The sequence below is a fragment of the Phoca vitulina genome, unplaced genomic scaffold (genome assembly GCF_004348235.1).
Source record: "Phoca vitulina isolate PV1807 unplaced genomic scaffold, GSC_HSeal_1.0 scaffold6, whole genome shotgun sequence".
NCBI lineage: Eukaryota > Metazoa > Chordata > Mammalia > Carnivora > Phocidae > Phoca > Phoca vitulina.
In genome coordinates this window covers 69,427,742-69,448,239 of record NW_022589709.1, presented here as the reverse complement: position 1 = coordinate 69,448,239, position 20,498 = coordinate 69,427,742, and the positions used below count along the sequence as shown (strand labels likewise).

The following is a 20,498-nucleotide window of genomic DNA, read 5'->3' as shown; positions in this document are numbered from 1 at the left end:
CTCGATTTCATGTTTACAATCTCACTTGAGTGAGAGCAACAGCAACGTTGTCCTTAGCCCTGAGGTGCATTTTTTGAGGAAAAAGAAGTAGTTTAGTCATTGGTGAACAGTTGTAATTCCATCTAACTACTCCTGGGCCTATGTTGCTCTCTGGGACCTGTCCTTCAACTTAAATCTCAACTTACCACCCAGAAAGTGAGTAAAAAAGATGGCAGGTAGGTAAGGTATATATCTCACATATCCAAATGGCCAAGTTTGCAGATATTTTCATTATGAATATTTGAGATTACTAAGACTTATCCAATTTTTATTAGATTAAGAAATCTTTTATGCATCTATAATGTAAAACATTTTGGAAAATACTATATCATTTCAAGAACTAAAAATTACATTTTGTGCTGTTTGTTTCTAACACATAAAGAGTTTTACTGCAATGTTAGTTTTTTGTTTTTGTTTTTGAAAGTAAGGTAGTTTATTCTGTGTATCAGGGGGAGAGACAGCACAACAATATAGCCATTATAACATCATTAGAAGCTCATTGTAACTTTATTATTATTATTATAATGGAAGTTGCTTATCCCTTAGAGTTCATTTGAAACCCTCAATATAATTTTTTTTGCCAAAAATATGCTGCTCAGTAGTGAGTCTTGAATATTCCATTGATGTAAAGATTTTAGTAAGATTCCTTATTAATATTTTGTCAGTTGATGCCTTATATTTTATTTTTTCTATAGGAGAGACGATAATAAAGACATTGATTCAGAGAAAGAAGCTGCGATGGAAGCTGAAATTAAAGCTGCCCGAGAAAGGGCCATTGTCCCTCTGGAGGCCAGAATGAAGCAGTTCAAGGACATGCTGCTAGAGAGAGGGGTCAGAAAACAATCTTTGGGGGAGATATTTCTGTTTTGTATAAGTAATATAAATATGTCTTGCTAAAAGGTCAAGTCTAAGGTTAGTGCTCATGTTGTGGGGGGGGATACGGGAAGCCTATCAAATTACTGTACTCTCTCAAACAGCCTTTTTCTTGGCTCATCCTATCATGTTTAACTAAATGCCATTTTACTATCCTTTTAAATACAAATAACATTTAACATTTATTGGGTCATTACATTTTGGTGAGTAATATAAGATGAGTATTAACAGAGTATTAACATTACAGAATGGCGGACTACGTGGGATAGGTAAGGCATATATAATTCTTTAATACTTCCCAGAATGGTTTTGGTTAAAGGAGAACTGGTACTTTATGATATTATTAATAAAGCTTAATTGAGAGGGGTTTTCAGCCTTTTGGTTCACATATTCACATATTCATTTGAATAAGTATATTTGTTCAATTTAAAATCACAACATTGTTCACAAGATTGGAGAAAGCCTGGGAAATCAAAATGCAAATCTTCAAGGCTTTTTTGATGTACTGATTTTTAAAATGTCACACAGTAGTGGTTATTTTAATGACTAATTAAGTGTGTGTTATTTCTATATAATATAGAAATGTTCAGAGCCAATTAGTGTGGAAATTTGCTGTTGCTAGCCTCCCACTGCTTGTCATTTATTAGTGATGGAAACTTCAGTATGGTTTTTATTATGTCTCCTTTTTAAGCAGATGTCCTGTAGATTTCAAGGAAAATTATATGACCTTTATGTTTTTAGAGCCAACTTAATTATGAGGCAATACATTTTTATTTTAAAGGTGTCTGCTTTTTCAACATGGGAGAAGGAGTTGCACAAGATAGTTTTTGATCCTCGGTACTTACTTCTCAATCCTAAAGAGAGAAAACAGGTAAAAGGAAAATAATTATTTAAGAAATGTATATCCCTTAGCAGCATAATTTTTAAAATGTAAGGAATAAAATACCATCCTTCCCCCCACCCCGTAACACAGTACTTTAAAAACATAGTCTTATATCTTAGAAACAGTTACCGACTATGTGGACATTTAAATAGTTAGTTTTGCCTTTATTATGGATGTGGCTGTTGCTTCATCAGCATTTTGTCTTTATGCCTCATACATGCTGAGGTTTTATCTAAAGTTTTCAAAATGCATTTCATTGTGCTTATTAATTTACTTTTTCTTGGGCAAATGCTGCAAATTTAGAGTAGAAAAAGAAAAGTACAGATGAATGGAAAGGAAAAAGAAACACCTACAATCTTACCCAACTGATGGGACCATGATTGGATACTGGTGTTAATAACCTTCCTGTTAGTGCCAATATATATGTATGAGAGTGTATATATATGTATGAGAGTGTGTGTATTGTAGATAGACAACATTCAAAGACATGTTTACGTTTTATGGGTACATTCTACATCTAAGTGGCAACTGTTAAATGTCTTTTCGTTATACACTTAAAGAATTGATGGATACTTGAGGGTGTCTGCTGAACTAGAGTTAACATGAATTAGAGTCGCCTCTTATTGAGTTGCCATTGATTCCCATGGTGACTCAGCAATACGTATCATCTCACAATGACTGCTTCTTCCTCTAAAGCATTGCACACTTTCAACTTACATAGTTTCTGAATTACCTGGACCACCCAGACAGTGATGTCTTTAGAATGGTGAGTATGTTGAACCACTTGCTATAGGGCTGTTGAGCTACAGGATTTCATTTGGTAGTCTGTCCTGTATATTGACAATTTAACAGTTGGAATAATTCTCTGCACTGCTTGTGCCATTATGCATGTAGGTCTCATCACAAACTTTTTATGATGAGAGGACATTTATAGTGTGCCAGACATGTATTTTGTATGTGTAATAGAAAAGCATGACTTCCAGATATATTTGCATCTGCATTTCAAGCATAGTAGGGTTTTTTGGTTTTGTTTGTTTTAAACTGTGTGATGGTCTCATTCTCTCCTGGGTTGATGGCCCTATCAAGAAGTATAAATCAGCCTTGATTCTTTACTTCTCCCCATTGCACATTTCAAGTCTGTCAGCAAAATCTGCCTCTAAAAGCTTGTAAATACAACTTCTTATTCACCATTTCCCCCAGTATTACTGTATTTCAAGGCACCATGATCATTTCTCAGCATCCTTGTAGCCTCTGACTGATATCTTTGCTTCCTTCTGTTCTTGCTTTCTCTATAGTCAAGTTCTTTTTCCACATGGCAGCCACACTAATTTTAAAGTTTAAGTGACAGATTAAGGTATTGTTACTGTTCCCTTGCTTAAAAAATGTCCAGGGCTTCCCATTTCATTAGGATAAAATTGAAATTCTTTATGGTTAACACTCTTAACTGCATACTTCTTGAAGCTCTTTTCTTAGATTTATTCATTCTGGCCACACTTCCTTTGTTATGCCTTGAACAAGTAAGGCATATTCTGGTACTTCTCTTTGTCTGGAATGTTCTTCCCCCAGGTGTCTGTATATGCTCTATCATTTTATTCAGGTGCTTGTGCAAATGCCTTCTGATCAATGTATCTCTTTGCCTTCTTTCCTTTATAGCACTCATAGCTCTGATTATCTAAAATTATCTTATCTTCTGTCTCCTCCTACTGCAGAATATAAATTCTGAGTGCTGGAACTTTGTTTTGTTCATTGTTGTATGTGTAATGCCTGGAACAATGCTTAACCTAAATATCTCTGGAGGTGTACTTTAAAATTTTTGAGACTTTCTCGTCATGCTACTGAGTGTTATAGTTTCTTACTGAGTTAAATTACAAGCTTGTATTGAGAGCTAAAATTCTTTCCCAATTTAGGAGGCATTTTGTAAGCTGATGGTGTTACACTCCTATTACTCCTATAGGAGTAATAGTTAAAAAGAGGAAAAATACCAAGCATTGTTTTATTTAAATAAAAATTTTACTTAAAGGTTCTCATGCCGTTTGAGTGGAATTCTTCCAACTGCAGTGTAAGAAATGAAAGGGGAAGCTAACATTTGGCATTAATCCATGTACTTTTTCAGTACTTAGTTTTATTATTTGCATAAGAGTATAAAATCAGGGAGAAACCAGTTAAGTGCTAGGTTACATATTTGCACTTTATAACTTCATTTCTGAAATACGTGTTTTGATTTAAAAAAAACTAACAATTTCATTGAAAATGTCTCATAACCTAAAAGTACATCTTTCGCTTCTGTCCTTTTCTAGTTTTCTTTGGATTTATGTATATCTTACATCATTATAAAAGCAGTATTTTATATAATTGTAACCGTAAATTTTAACTTAAGATTTTCTTTATATAATCTTGTTTTTGATAAAAGATCACTTAAGGAGTCAAATATTTTTGTTGTATTTGTTTTGACAAGTTTATTTTATTTATTTTTTTAAAAGATTTTATTTATTTATTTGACCGAGACAGAGCAAGAGAGGGTACATAAGCAGGGGGAGTGGGAGAGGGAGAAGCAAGCTTCCTGCAGAGCAGGGAGCCTGATGCGGGGCTCGATCCCAGGACCCTGGGATCATGACCTGAGCCGAAGGCAGATGCTTAATGACTGAGCCACCCAGGCACCCCTGTTTTGACAAGTTTAAAAGTGAATAACATTTTTCAACAGAATCATAGCATTTCCATGCAGGATTTTAGGCTCTGATGTAGAGACCAGTTAGGCTAACACTTTAAAATAAATTGTCTGTTAACCTTATTTCAAAAATAAACATTTTAATATAGTTATGTGTTATTGAGAGCTTTTTAAGATTGATAGTGTTAGAATATGGTAATACATTACCAGGATAGTTAGTGACTGTCAACTGGCCGTCTTGGCCACTGTTTACTGAGTCAGTATCAAATTATAAATTGAATTAAATTGAAGTGAGAATCAAATAATAGAGACCTGTTGAAAAGGAAAAACTTCCTTTACACATTGAATACTTGGACATCAAATGTGTAGGTATTTTTCCACATCAATCAGTTCTCTGACAGTAGCTGGCTGACCCACCATTAAGTTGAATTCTGACACTGTCTGCATGGAATTAGGGTCAGATCCCACAGATTAAGGGCTTAGTCTCACAAGATCTGCCCTCTCTTTGAATGCCAATCACAAGTAGTAGGTTCCCAGGTTCTGCACCCTTTTGTTGAGTTTGGCTACAAATCAGGGTTTCCCATAGTACCTTCCTCAGGTTTAATAATTTGCTATAATGGCTCACAGAACTTTGGAAAACACTTACGTTTACTGGTTTACAATATAAGAAAGGATATGATAAAGGATACAATTGAACAGCAGATGACGTACATAGGGTGAGATCTGGAAGGGTCCTGGATGCTGGAGCTTCTGTCCCTGTGGAGTTGGGAGTGTGCCATTCTCCTGGCACATGGAAATGTTTACCAAGCCGGGAGCTCTCTGAACCCCTTTGGTTATGATTTTTATGGAGGCAGCATGACATAGGAGTGATCAATTAAGTCATTGACCATTGGTGATTGGACTCAGTCATAGCCCTTGGAAGTTCCAATGCTCAAATGATATGGTTGGTTCCACTGGCGACTTTCTGCCATCCTGTGGTTATCTAGAAGCTTTCCAGAAATCATTTCACTGACACTAACTTAGGTATAGGTGAAAGGGCCTTGTTATGAATAACATCAAATTGTTCTTAACACTTAGGAAATTATAAGGGTTTTAGGAACTCTGGCCAGGAGCCAAGATGAAGACCAAATACATATATTTTCTTTTTTATTTAAATTCCAATTAGGTTGCATATAGTATAATACTAGTCCCTGGTACACAATATATACTTCCATACAACACCTGGTGCTGCTCATCCCAAGTGCCCTCCTTAATCCCCATCACCCATTTTACCCATTCCCCCCCCCCACCGCTGGTAACCATCAGCATGTTCTCTCTAGTTAAGAGTCTATTTCTTGGTTTGTCTCTCACTCTTTCTTCCCTCTGCTCATTTGTTTTGTTTCTTAAATTCCACATATGAGTGAAATCATACGATATTTGTCTTTCTCTTGACTTATTTTGCTTAGCATAATACTCTCTAGCTCCATCTGTGTTGTTACAAATGGCAATATTTCATTCTTTATCAAATATATATATATTTTTTCTTTCTTTTTTTTGCTTCTCTGTTCTTTTTTTTTACTTTTATTATGTTTTCTTACAACACAATATCACACCCATACTTTTCACAAATTTATATTTTGAAGAAAAATATACATAAAGTCTAAAAATCCCAAGTTTCACAAAGTGCGCATAAATAGTTATGCAAGACAGCTAAGTCCTAGAGGTTTGTATTGCATAGTGCCTATAGCTAGTGGTACTGTATTGGATGCTCAACGTTTTGCTAAGAAGATAAATCTTAAGTGTTCTTAATACCACATATAAAATAAGAATAAATTAAAAGGGCTGGAGGAACGTTTTGGAGGTGATAGATATGTTTTTGGCATAGACTGTGGTGGTTTCCCAGATGTATATTTATCTCCAAACTTATCAAATTGTATACATTAAATGTGTATAGCTTTTTGTATGTCAATCATACATCAATAAAGTGATGTAAAAAAAGCAAAAAAATGGAATATTACCAGCACCCTGGAAGCTGCTTTGGCTTAGACAGTATAGTCCTTTATTTTGGATGGTTTTGATTATACCTATAAAAGTCAACTAGGAAGTTTTTAAAAACTTACTAACTGTCATGGTGTTAATTACAACATTTTGTTCACAAGTTGATGTTGTAAGAAATAACTGCTTAAAGTAGGAACATAAAGCCCAAGTGTATTGGGAGGCACGACACAAATAATTAGGAGAAACTTGGAAGCATAACAGAACTCCTAAATCCTAACCTTGGTGTGGGATATCCCAGAGGAGGGGATGTGAAGTTTTCTCGAGCTTCTGAAAAGAAAGTTAACATAAATTCACTTGGGTTTTATTTCTAATTTATTACTTTCACAAATAAGAAAGTATATACCAAGGGGGTGCCTGGGTGGCTCATTTGGCTGGGGCCCTCGACCCTCCTTGTCTCCCTGCTCAGTGGGGAGTCGGCTTCCCCTCCCCCTCTCCCCCTCCCCCGTGTACTCTCTCTGAAATGGATAAATCTTTTAAAAGAAAAAAAGAAAAAGAAAGTATGTACCAAGAAAGGAGAGAGGGGTTGAAGAGAGCCCTCTTTCCCATTTCCGTCAGCATGCAAATGCTTTCAGGATTTATTGCAGTGATATATTTAGAGGGTACTGAAAATGACCTACATGCCTAGCAGGAGACTGGTGAGATAATTGTAGATAATTCTCTTTAGCTATTAAAGATTAGTAGATATATATGGACTGACCTGGAAAGAAGTTTGAAGTTTTTTAAAGAAAACATTTTTTGCTTGACTTTTTCTGAAGATGTGCATGCACACATTTAAAGAGTCAAATAGTTCTATAAGATATGCTAGGAAAAATATTAGAGTGCTGCCCCAGTTTTATCTTTCTGAAGACATTTCTTCCAGAGCCTTCTGATTTGCTTCATTCTGGACTGGTTGCCCTCTACACCTGATGTATTGCTGTCATTTTTGAGGATGACCAGTCTTTACTATCATCCTGGGATTTCCCTCATCTCTCTTTTTGGTGGGCCGGGGGTGTGAGGGGGGAGGGTTCACCTGTTTCCTACATCATAAGTCTTTTCTTTCTTGGTTTACTCCGTTTTGACGCATTTCATCCCTGTAATAGCTTCTTGGGAGAACATGCATGGGAAATAAATTTCTGAAGCCTGGCATATTTGAAAACACCTTTATTGTACATCCTTAATTTGGAATTGTTTGGTTAAGATATTTGAAATTGGAAATCTTTTTCAGGATTTTGAAGATGTTGCTTTTTCTAGTTTTCATTGTTTTTGAATCCATCTTTACTTGTTCCTTTCTTTATGGACGTGTTTATTTTTCCTTCGTAGGCATGTAGGATCTTTCTCTTAGTGTACGGAGTTCTGAAATCTCATGGTGATTATGTGCCTTGGTGGAAGGGGCCTGTTGTGCTGGGCCCTTGGTGGCCCTTCTAGTATGTGAATTTGTATCTTTCAGTTCTGGGAGATTTTCTTGTATTGCTTTTTTGATTTGTTTCCACCTGTTTAAATTTGCCCTTGTGGGCTTGTCCTTAAAGTTTTTTTCCCTCTTGTTTTCTACCTCTGCCCTTTTTTAAAAAAACATTTTGGGTGACTTTCTCATTTTTATAGTCTGATCCTTTAATATTTCATTTCTTCTGTCATAATTTAATTTCTAGGATTTCTTTTTTCTTGTTTTATGGTTATAGTATCTTAGTTTTATGAGATTGTTGAGGATTGTTTTCTTTTAAGTTTTCATTTTCATGCACAGTTTCTGTTTTCTATTTTGGTTTCTATTTTTCATGCTGGAGAGTTTCCTTAGATGTCTTTAAAGAGACCTGGACTTCTCATGATTAGGAATGAAGCACTAAAATGCTCTTTGGGCACTCTGAGCATCTAATTGGGCTCCCATGACTTGGCTTTACTGTAAAGCCTTGCTTCTCAATCAGGGACAGTTTTGCCCCAGGAGACATTTTTGGTTGTCACAACTGAGGGGGTGCTGTTGGCATCTGGTGTCCACGGTTGCTGCTAAACATTATTTGGCCCAAGTGCCATAAGTGCTGAGGTTGAAAAACCCTGCTGTAGGGTGATTTAAGCCAGTTTGTTGAGGATCTCCTGGTGCAGGTAATTTTTAGGCTGGTCAGATTCTTGATAAGAACCTTTCGTGTCCTGATGAGAGGACAGAGTCCTTACTGCTTTTGTTCTGGGAGAACTGTGTCTTATGTTTGGTATGTAACTGGTTAATTCACTGTTTTCTCTCGTATGCCCCATTTCTAATTCATGTTGTCCCTCCCCCGCACCCCCTCCCCAACTCAGGCCAGAGATACCGCATACCTTTTAGAGCAAGAATCAGCAAAATTTTAACATAAAGGGTCAGATAATAAATATTGTAACTTTGGGGGCCATCTGGTCCCTGTCACTATAGTATAATTCTGCAGCTCTAGTGTAGGAGGATCCATAGATAGATGTAAAGGAGTGAATATGACTGTTCAAATAAAGCTTTAGTTACGGGCCCTAAAATTTGGATTTCATTTAATTGTCATGTGTCATGAAATGTCATGAAATTTTCTAGTATGTTTTTTCCTAACCGTTTAAAAATGTTAAAACTTTTTTGGGCTGTGCAAAAATAGGCAGCAGGCCAGATTTGGCCGGCAGATTGTGAGTTGCCATCCCTTGTTCTAGAGACTAATCACCTGCCTTTTACTTAGGTTCAGGAGTGATAGTGCCCTCCAGTACATGAAGTTGGCAAGGGGGATCTACTGATTGACTCATTCTTAAAGAACCTTATTATAGCTATACTCTACCCTCACTTCTATGGATATCTGGTGCTGTCACCTGTGGAGCTGTTTGAGGATTCTCTAATTAAAAAAAAGAATTGGTTTCTTTGTTTTCTTGACTGCTAAATTAGGGTCTGCTTTCTCATGTCCTCCAAGTCCTTTACTACTTATCCATGTGCTTTTCACCATCGAGAGTTGCTCTTTCTCTTTTTCCCATTGGCCTGTTCTTGTTGGTTTGTGATTTAAAAAAAAAAAATCCTCTATTGGCATTTTATGGCATTTGAAGAAAACAGGAAATAGGTGTGCGTGTTCAGTTTATTACCTTGTCTATATGTTACTAAGTGGGAAAATACTATAGGATAGATGTAAAGCATTACGTTTTGGTGAAAATAGTTATGCCTTAAAGAGAACCACAGAAATAAATTTAAACTGTAAAGCATTACATTTTGGTGAAAATAGTTATGCCTTAAAGAGAACCACCGAAATAAATTTAAACCCATACTGCTGATGTTTTTTTCTAGAAAGATTTGGAAGGACTGTAATTTCTTTTATACATTTTATATTGCCTGAAATTTTTTTAGTAAACATGTATTCAATTTGTAATCAGGGAAAATGAAAATTACAGGGGCTTTTTAACTCTGTTCTGGAAATCTAAACAGAGGGCTTCTGAGACTTGCTATAGATAGTCCGCATATAATTGAGATATCTATAGTTAGTGTATTTTTCTGTTACATTCTGGACAAAGATATTGACTTAGTATTTTCTTACAGATTCCGTAGTTTGGTAATTAAATTATTTATATGAAAGACTAACTTGTCAAATTGGTTTATTTTTGTGATAGGTATTTGATCAGTATGTAAAGACGAGGGCTGAGGAAGAACGCAGGGAAAAGAAAAACAAAATAATGCAAGCCAAGGAAGATTTCAAGAAAATGATGGAAGAAGCAAAATTTAATCCAAGGTATATGGTTCATTATTGTAACATTTCAAAATATTTATGTGCTTTCTCCTAAGACCAGCTAAGAGAATACGTATCTTTTGGATAATTGGATTATTTGATTATTGGTGGCTGCATTTCTGATCTTCATTCTTAATATATTTCCTTTAGAGGAATCTCTTGTGCCCTGTGAGAGGCATTGGTTTTCAAGAAGGGTACCTTTGTTTTAAAAGCTTCCCTAAGGGAATAAATTTCCTTCTCTAGAAACTGGTAAATGATTAAAAAAAAAAAATCTGTCTCCATCTTAAAGTTTTACACCTAATAACTTGCAGCACAGGGACATTATTTTGATGGAATTGGAGTGATTAAGGACCTCTCTGTCTAGATTATGTTTTTGTCTGACATTTTCAATTGATTGTTAATGGGTAGTGAGTATGTGTAATGGGCCGAAGAAGATGAGACATTTTAAACTTATGTGACTAGCATCATAACAGTAATGGCATCATTTCGTGGATATTTTATGTGCACTTAAAGATATATGTACAAACTTACACGCATGATTAACGGACTCCTCTCATACCTGTTTTGCAGATAAGGAAAGTAAGAGTAAATTAGGTAGCTTGCACAAGTGAATGTGGGATTTCAATTAGATTCCGGTGCTAAGCACAGATTAGGCAAGGGAGAATTACTTTCTTATTTGTGGCTTAGTTTTATCAGTTGTGTTTTTAGGCTGCTGTGAACACCTCATAATATGGAGAATTTCCAAAACTATAGGGTAGAATCGCAGAGCATCTGGGTTAAATGGTAGTTTTTATAAAAATTCATCTTGTTTAAACAGTCACTTTTGTCATTGGAGATAAGAGTGATGTTGTTTGAGAAAGTGTACTTGGTATTACAATTTTATGTTTGAAACATGAAGAGAAACCTATGGCATTAATACACTTCAGACAATAAAGCCAACAGAGTATTTGTGGCTCTGAAGAATGTAATATTTGTCAGGGGGTAATTGAGTTTCAGACTCTGAGGGGTCTTGGGCCTTTCTGTTGGTTAATCAGAAGGGTGAGTTCTTGGGTCAGACACTTGCAACTGGGATGCAGTTGAGTAAATTTGAACATGGTTTGTTATTACATATTAGAGAATTCATAGTTTTTGGGGGTATTGTGGTTGTGGAGGGGAAAAGGTTTACTCCGAGGGAGATACATGCCGAAATATTTATAGGTGAAGTCTCATGATGTCTGCATGTCTGCAGCTTGTTTTGAAGTGATTCAGCAAAATATATCTATTTATTAAAACCAGTATGAATCTGGCAATAACTGAGACTCTGAAGAGATTTCCATTTTGTGGATTTGACAAAGTCTTGCTGTGTCACAGTATCCTGTTGGTGTTCTTTTGGGGCTCATAGAATTGTTGGAGTGATCTGTACTTCGCAGGTTACTTCAAAAAATAAAGCCATGAGGTACATAACTAGAAGTCTTGGCACTGCGGACATTGTGCTGTATTGTTATATTAATACATTCAACACTAGCATAGAGATTAGGACCAATTTTAGTGAGTGGCAGAAAATGAGGAAAAACTTAAAATGGAGAAAATAGTGCCCATTAACTTAAGTCCACTTTGTAATGGAAAAAGACTACTATCAACAAAGCTTTTTAGTAGAATTTGTAGATAAAAAGCCCTGGAGTTTATTCTAAGGGAAAGAATGACTGGGGAGAATTACCTTAGTACCCATTCTCTGTCTCTTTTCTATTTTGATGGAAATCTTAAGGCATTCCTCCTAGGGTCAACTCCTGGTCACTCTACTCTTACTGGTCTACTACTACTACTGTCCACCCTCAACTCTCCCTGAGAAAAAAGGGTAACATGTCTGTTACCAAGCAGTGCTTTTTGGAGTCATATAAAAATCTATCTGAATCTAATGCTAAAACTTCATCTTGGTCTTTTCTGGTGAAAAATAATAATTATTTAATTCTCACTTTTATAAGTTGATTTTACATTTTAAAAAAAGGTTTATTCTTTAATCATAGTAGTAATTGCTCTTCTTTCTTAAAACTATAATGCAAGGTGCTTAATTTATCATGAAAAGAAACATTTGATGGGCTACATGTGATCCCTTTTCTGGGACATGCAATTTTTACTTCAAAATTTTATTAAAGTTACATTTCCATTATTCAGACCAGGTTTACAATATATCCTGTTGTTAAAAATGTTGAATTAATGAAATTAGGTATTCTAAGTAATAACAGTTGCATGTAAAAGATTTTTATAATCTGGATTTGGTTGCTGGAGCGTAAAAATAACAAATGTTAGCTGGGAGTGGTACTCCTAGTTTTCAGTTGATGTTTTAAATTCTAAATTCCGAAGTTAACCAATTTTTTCTTTATTAATGAAAGTTGTAGTAGAACCTTTAACACCTGAGAAGATGTAGTTTTATGTGTGCGTTGAAATAGTTAAATAGTTCTTAAAAGGAGAAAGTAAGATTTATTTTTCCCCTCTAAAAACATGCTAAATGTGGGAGTATTTATTATAAGAGCAAATTATCATTATGTAAGGGGAAAGCTTCAAATATTGAGGTATATTCAAACGTATGAAGACTATATAAATGCCTTTTATTTGTGAAGAAAAATTTTTTTTATGCTGAGCCTCATTAGCCCTCATAGGCCTCATCTTTTCATATAGCCTGCTTGGCAGCTTGCTGTGCTTTTTGCATATCTGTACATTGATGTTTTCATCAAATCTGGAAAATTTTTGATCAGCATTTTTTCTGCTCTGATTCATTCTTTTCTCTTTTAGAATTCTAATTACACCTATTTTAAAGTGTTTGGTATTATCTCGCATGTCTCTGAGACTATTCTCCTCCTCCCCCTAATTTTTTTTCTGTGTACTCTTTTGATTAGATAACTGTTACTGATCTAACTTGGAGTCACTGGCTCTTTATTCTATGTCTCCTCCTTTTTTAAGCCCATCCAGTGAATTTTTCCTTTCAGTTAGCTTTAGGTTCTTTTTTTCTATTTTCTGTATCTCTGCTGAAACTCCCTTTTTTTGTTCATTCATTAAGACCTTGTTTTAGTTCTTTGAACCTATTTTTCTTTAATCCTTTCGGTATAATTATAATAATTTTAAAGGATTTGTCTCTGCCTAGAACAACATCTGGACATTTTGGGTTTAGTTTCTGTTGATTTAAAAATTTTTTGGTATGGATTATGCATTCTTGGTGTGTTTAGTGTTTTCTGATTGAATATTGGAAATTCTGGATTTTTGTTTTCACAGGCAGTTCACTTTATTACAGGCTGATTATGTTAATTTAATTGTTTTGATTTAAGGCTTTGTTAGTGTGGATCTCAGAAGGTGGAAGGTGCTTTTCAGCGGTCCAGCTTTGTCTCCCTTGTTCATCTTTTGTGGACTTTATTGTCCTAATGCTGTTCTTTTTCTGTACTGTCAACTTCTAAGATCTGTTTTTTGCTCTTAACCATGTAGCACTTTGGTGGGGGGCATGCTGTTGCAGTCCAGCCTTGGCCATACACTCACGGGGAATTGCTTTTTGGTGTACTTATGGGGTACTTTCTTCCTATAGCTTTTTCCTCTGCCATTTTAGCACCCAAACTCTGATCTTCACTGCTTCTGACTTTTGAGGCCACTGTACTCTGCTTGGAGTACAATTTCTTGGGAAATTGTCCTGACGCAGAGGGCAGTGGGGCTTTCCTCAGTCTTAGTACTCTCCCTGTTGTCTACTGTTTTGAAATCAGTTGCTTCGTGTATTTTGTCCTGTTTCATAGTTGCTCCTGGAAGGAGAGCTAATTCAATAAAGTTACTTCTCCACAGCTGGAAGCAAGACTGAACCTCTTCTTAGTGTGAAAATAGATGAGCTCTGAAGTCTCTTGGAGCACATACATTTTTTGTTCTCTGATGTGTTATCCCACCGTTTGCTGATAGTATACAAATCGCTAACCACATTTTCACCCTTTAGCCCTTTTTTACTCTTTTCTGTTGCTCATTGTTTACTGTTTGGGCAGATGTTGGGGCTCAATGGCTCTTTGGCACATACTCTTGCTGGAAAAATGGTATCTTCTGCTATACCTTTCTACAAGCAGAAATAGCTCTACCAAAGTTAGCACACTTGCCATTTTGTTACAGAGCTACTTTTAGTGAATTTGCAGCCAAGCATGCTAAAGATTCAAGATTCAAAGCAATTGAAAAGATGAAAGATCGAGAAGCCTTGTTTAATGAATTTGTGGCAGCTGCAAGGAAGAAAGAGAAAGAAGATTCGAAGACCAGAGGTGAGAAGGTAAGATGGTTTTAGTTCCGGTGGTGTGATTGATGGGAGTGTGAATAGGAAGGGACTAATGTGGGGCTGTGTTGCTAATCTTGTTCATGGGCATAAATTACAGGACTCACATTTACTGTTTAGCTTTATAAGTTAACTTTTATATTCGTTTATATGTGTGAATTGTCCCTTTATTTCCATGATGTTTATTTTATTTTTCATTTTTAAAAAATTTATTTATTTATTTGAGAGAGAAAGAGAGCGTGCACAAGTAAGGGGAGGGGAAGAGGGAGAGGGAGAAGCAGGCTCCCCGCTGAGCAGGGAGCCCCACGTTGGGGCTCCATTCCAGGACCCTGGGATCATGACCTGAGCCGAAGGCAGACACTTAACCAACTGAGCCACCCAGGTGCTCCATGATGTTTATTTTAATAACTTCACTAAACTACTTAGATTTGCTTTATATTTTATTTTACATTTACAATTTATTAATACTGAGATGCCCAGTAAACCCAGAACTGACTTATTAGGTCTGTTTATTCACTGGTGCCTGCTAAGATTTCAAGATTCTTAATAAGCAGTAACCTTTAAATTTCAAAAAGGTTTCTTATCTTTTTTGCCTTCTAAAAGATAGCATTTTAGTGACTTTCTAATCTTTTAGTAAACATATCTTACGTATAAATTATTGCTTATCAGAAATAAAGGTCAGCTATTAAAGATTAATGAATTCCAAATGTCATTTGATAGCAGTGTCAGGAATGGAGGGGAGCCCACCACTGGAGAAGCAGACTGGTGGAGATGGCACCAGTGGTGCGTGAACCGTCAGAACATGCAGCCACTCTCCTTAGTGTCCCTGTGTGCTTTGTGAATGGAGAAAAAGAACCTCTGAAGCCTAATCATTTTTGACATTTAAAATGGCCCGTTATTCCAGAAAGTTAAAACATCACAACTTCTTTTAAGAAATGTTGTTAGGGAAATAATACCACTCTTACCGAGAAGAAGCCTTTTTCACTGTAAATAGTAATAGTATTGGGTGAAATGACTTTTGTCAGAAATACCTGAAACTTCCTGATTATATGCTACATTGGGCTTCTGTGTAGATCCTTCCAGAAATTTTTCAGTGTCAACTTTTTTCTTTTTCAAATGATTATGCTTCTCAGGAAATGTGCAAAATTGAGTGTTCAGTTAGAGTCATGTTAGTGAATTGTTTGCTACTTTTGACTTTTAGTAATAACCTATTTGATTAAAGAAAACCAAGTAAATAAATGAATGCTACTGTGTGATTGCTTTTATACAAATTGAATGTTTTTGTCTTTGCATTTGTAACTAATGTTCTTTTTCTAAACACTTTTTTTGTCACTATTTTTGTGTATTCTGTTTTATAACAAGTGGATAGACTTTACAGTTTTGTGCTGTGCTGCCTTTCAATCAGTTCAGTCTGACAGCTGTCAATCACTGATACGCAAAGTATTATGGGATTCCCTAGTGAGGAAAGAATTGGTATCTCTCTGTGGTGACTTTAGCCTCCCACAGTTCCGGTACTTTACATTTTTTTAGTCTTTTTCCTTATGAAGTGATGAGAGTTGTGCCCACAATGTGTTAATTGAAATAAATTAAATAGACATTACATCTAAATAACCCTAATATATTCAGCTTTATTTTTTTTTGATTATAAAATTCTCTAAATTACAGGTTTGGTTTTGTATCATTACTTAATTTTTTAAAAAGAGGCCGGAAATTACTAAAGTGAAACTTTCTCAGCCAGTTTAAAGAATGCAAAATTACTAACTAGGCCATGGAAACAAAAATCTTTAAAGTAAGGGTTTAAATATAGTATATTTTATATTCACATTCGGAGAAGTAGCTGGTTAATGAAGTTTTACCACTTCATGACTTTTACTGTACAGTAAATATTTATTTTTATGAAGTATATTGTCTATACCGTTTTTTAAAAATCACATTTTAACTAATTGAATGGTAGGATTAGTACTAGTAGCATGGTGCTGGTATATTGGAGTTTCTTTCTTTGTTCTTGTGATTCTCTAGCTGCTGTTTGTAGCATTGAGATAATGCAATTAATAGCTGAATAGTAAAGGTTTAAAGGTAATTACTTGCTGAGTCAGAAACCTATGAAGGACATTGATTTTTGGTGAAGTTGCTTTTTTCCTTCAGTAGACATTTTTAAGCTAAAGGGTAAAATCATTTTCATGGAGGTTTTACTGGTTATTTTCAGTTTTATAAAAAAATGTCCCTAAAACTCTGCTTATTTTACTGGGCTGTTTTGCTTGCCAAAATAGCTACCCTCAAGTTTTTGTTTATTTTATTACAATTTTTTATTATAACCAGTTTTTATAAAATTCTGGTTCAAGTAACATACCTTTTGGAACAACACATTTGAAGTTGCATATAATAGAGTTAATCCTCTCATAAAGTTGGCATTTTTCTCTCTACCTTCCCTTAAATTTCATTTTGAACAAATTAAATATTTTTGTTACAGTACATTATTAGTCTAGGGAGACTTTTTTTCCCTATTAAACTGAACAGCGTAGATGGTAAGGTACTTCCATTTGGAGACAGAAGAAAATAGGGGATACAGGGCCTTGAATTGCTGCTAGTGGTAACTTACATTTTTTTTTTTTTTTTGACATTTACTCAGTTGTTAAATAATTCCCATACAAATAGCAGCTTTGGTAAGCCATGTAATAGCCTGTCATGGTAGTATCCATAGTGAAAGGAAGTTTAACTTCATTTAAAGTTCACTTTGTTTATACATCACACATTTTTTAAGACCTGTATGATAATCCTTACTTTATAGGTTTCGTGTCTAATATGTGAAAATTGTCTTAAATCAATATAAATTCCTGTGGCTTGGAAAGATTCCTATTTGATACAGCTTGCATGCTTTATTTAATACAAATTTTGTCAATTTTGCTTTGTAGTTATATGCATCTAGGAATTGGGTGTTCATCATGTCAGATACAAAGTAGACAAGATGAACAGAAAAATTGTTAAATCACTATATCAAGTAGTTTCTTTTTCACTGTCTAGAAATACTGGGTTTATGAGTATTTCTTTCTATTCCGAACAAAGGCAAGAGCTAAGTTCAGTAGTAAAGAAATCCACAGTTGGTTAGCTCTTGTCTTTTTAAAAAAAATCTCTAATAGGGAAACTCTTTTTCACAACCTTACCATGTTTTCCAGAAAGGACATCATTCTCCCTTTTAATCCTCTCATAGGGGAAATGAGGGTTGGAATAGGCAGAAGGAATGATTCCATTCCTAATTTCTCCTTCCCTTGGTCAGGTGGGAAGCCAGCATGTTTAACCCCTATGGGGAGGAGAGGTTCTTGACATGGCCAGAATCCTCTTGAATTGACTGCTACCTCAGGTATCCCCCCTGGTAGGAGTACAAGATAATTTAAATGAGACTGAATTTTAAAACAGGTCCTCAAAGGTGCATAAAAATAAATGCCTTCTTTATCCCTTTCTTCCCTATTTAAAAAATGAGAATTACAGTTTGGGAGAGGGATTCTAAGTATTGTATATGTTGACACTAAAGGATTAATACCATTTCATACCCTTGGTATAATGTTACTAACTTGGTACTTGATTGGTTAAGAATGTTAAATTCATTAACACTTTTATTTTGAGTTGTATAATGGTAAAGGCATACATATTTAATGGCTAAATACAAAAAATTAAATATAGTTTATGTAATGCTTGATTATGACCATAGAAATTCTGTAATTTACATGTAAGGGTGCAAACATTGCTTTTTTTAAACTAAAATACAAAAATTTACCGTTTTTTACCTGTTTTTAGACGTTTGACAGTATAGTTTCAAGTTTCGAATGAATGAGACTTATTTGTGCTCAGCTCTAAATTCCCCTTTTTGTAACAAACAAAAAATGTTACTCATGTACTTTTTAAAATAAGTCATTCTTAGTGTCTTGATGTTAAAGTATAGTTTACTGTCAGTTCATAAGCCTGAATCTTACCTAAAAATAAATGTGAGTTCTTATTTCTTATAAAAAAATGGCAGTTCTGAAATGCAAAAGTTAAAAACAACCTAAGATTTTTTTCTGCATTTGAATAATTTCACTGGAGAAAATGATTTATCTTGAACTTGGTAGATTTTAAATGAGAGCTTATATGTGTGTTGTCCTTTATATTTTTCCTAAAAGAGCGATTCTAAAAATTATTCCACTCTAAATAAATGCATTTAAAAGTTATTACTATTCCCATCTTTAAGGTAAGTGAATAGTTTTTTCTGGTTACAAACATTTGCATAGGAGGAATTTCTCATGGCACATTTCCCCCCATCCCATTCCATGTTTTGAAATACAGATTAAATCGGATTTCTTTGAATTGTTATCAAATCATCACTTGGACAGTCAGTCTCGATGGAGCAAAGTGAAAGACAAAGTAGAAAGTGATCCACGTTACAAAGCAGTGGACAGTTCATCAATGAGAGAAGACCTTTTCAAACAGTATATTGAAAAAATAGCCAAGGTAACTGAAAGCATGGAATAATAAAATTCTTAATTGCTATATTATAAAGGTATTCACTCCTGTTTGGGATTTGGAATTTTTCTTGTTGGTATTCTTAATATAAGATCTCTAGTAGTTGGTATGGAAACGAGGTATAGTGTTTAGGAATTTTCTTGCTAAAAACCAGGTTTGAAATTTTCTATTTGGCATACTAGTTATTCTGTGGAAACCTATTTTGATCCTGTAATTTTACTTTTACAGAATTTAGACTCAGAAAAAGAAAAGGAGCTTGAAAGGCAAGCCCGCATTGAGGCAAGCCTTCGAGAACGAGAAAGAGAGGTTCAGAAGGCTCGTTCAGAACAAACAAAAGAAATAGATCGAGAGAGAGAGCAACACAAACGAGAAGAAGCTATCCAGAATTTCAAGGCTCTTTTGTCTGACATGGTATATATTACTCTTGCTTTCCCCCTCACCCCTTTATAGTACTGGACATGAGAGATCTGTTATATTACTTCGTTAGTGAAAATTTTCATATTTAGATTGACTCTGAGAGATATAATTTGCTAATTTGTTTTATAAGGTGTTTTAAAATGGAGTTCTTGGCATTAGCACCATTAGAATAGGAAAACCCTAGTTATTTAACATTTTCAGAGGTTAGATGTTTTGTATATATAAAAATTTGTAATCTTTTAGTCTCAAAGATAACTTCTTTATTCTTGATGGAAGTCATCTTAAATTATCACAAACTGACATGCCATAGTAATAAAATGTGCTGAACGTAATTAAACCTTTTTCTTGATGATTTAGGGTCATCACTGTGATGATGAATTACTGTACATGTAGATGGTGTGAGATCTAGGACTGGAGGTGTACTGACCTCAGGAGATACCCTGGAATTTTCTTGACAAACCTTTCTGCATCACCCAGGGTTGTTGAGGTGTGTAGGGTTTTCTCTGTACAGTGAGTGCCCAAGGCTGCTCTGCTGTTCTACTTTTTTCATCCCTTCTCCCTGTCACCGTCTCTCCTGCTGTTTCTGTTCTCTTCTTTTGTAAGGGCCCTTTTCATTACTACTGTCATGTCTTCTGATTTCTTCCCTTTCTTCTGATGATCTGTTTTCATTTTCCTCTTTTTGTTCTCTGGACAGTTACAGTCGTTCCCTGATTGTTCTCCCTGCTTTTACTTCCCCCGAGTTCATCCTCTTTATCGCAGTCATAGAAGTCATCATAAAAACCAAATGATTTTGTCACTTTCCCTGTGGCTTGCAGAGAGAAGGTTCTCTGTGCTTCTAGTGGTCGCCTACATTTAAAACTCTGTCTTAGCATAATACATAAGGCTATTCATTTCTTGACTCCCCCACCTTCATATTATGTTACCCTCTTTGGTTCCTCTCTTGCCCCCTATGCTCCAGCCTTTCTGAGCTTACCTCTAATGAACCACACTTAACATTAATGAATCCTGTCATTGCTCAGGCCAATCCCTCCAGCTAGGATGCTTCCCACTGCAGTTAGAAACTCATTGTTCAAGATCACACTCAGATCTCTTTTGTGAGGTTGATCTTGACCCATCTAAGGCGGATTTGTTTTTCCTGTTCCCCTT

General features: G+C 35.3%; 1 protein-coding gene across 5 annotated transcripts in view; it reads left to right on the top strand.

The window, feature by feature from the left end:
- The window catches only part of TCERG1 (transcription elongation regulator 1), a 62,182-nt gene that overhangs the window by 34,715 nt on the left and 6,969 nt on the right, over positions 1-20,498 (top strand). For all 5 annotated transcript variants that reach the window (XR_004299412.1, XM_032404438.1, XM_032404436.1 and 2 more), the window contains 6 exons: positions 735-870; positions 1,694-1,783; positions 10,062-10,180; positions 14,288-14,438; positions 18,759-18,923; positions 19,164-19,346. Coding sequence is in view for 4 of the 5 variants with exons in the window: in XM_032404438.1 (XP_032260329.1) it covers positions 735-870; positions 1,694-1,783; positions 10,062-10,180; positions 14,288-14,438; positions 18,759-18,923; positions 19,164-19,346 (844 nt within the window). In the remaining variant the exon portion in view is untranslated. The remainder of the gene's footprint in view (positions 1-734; positions 871-1,693; positions 1,784-10,061; positions 10,181-14,287; positions 14,439-18,758; positions 18,924-19,163; positions 19,347-20,498) is intronic.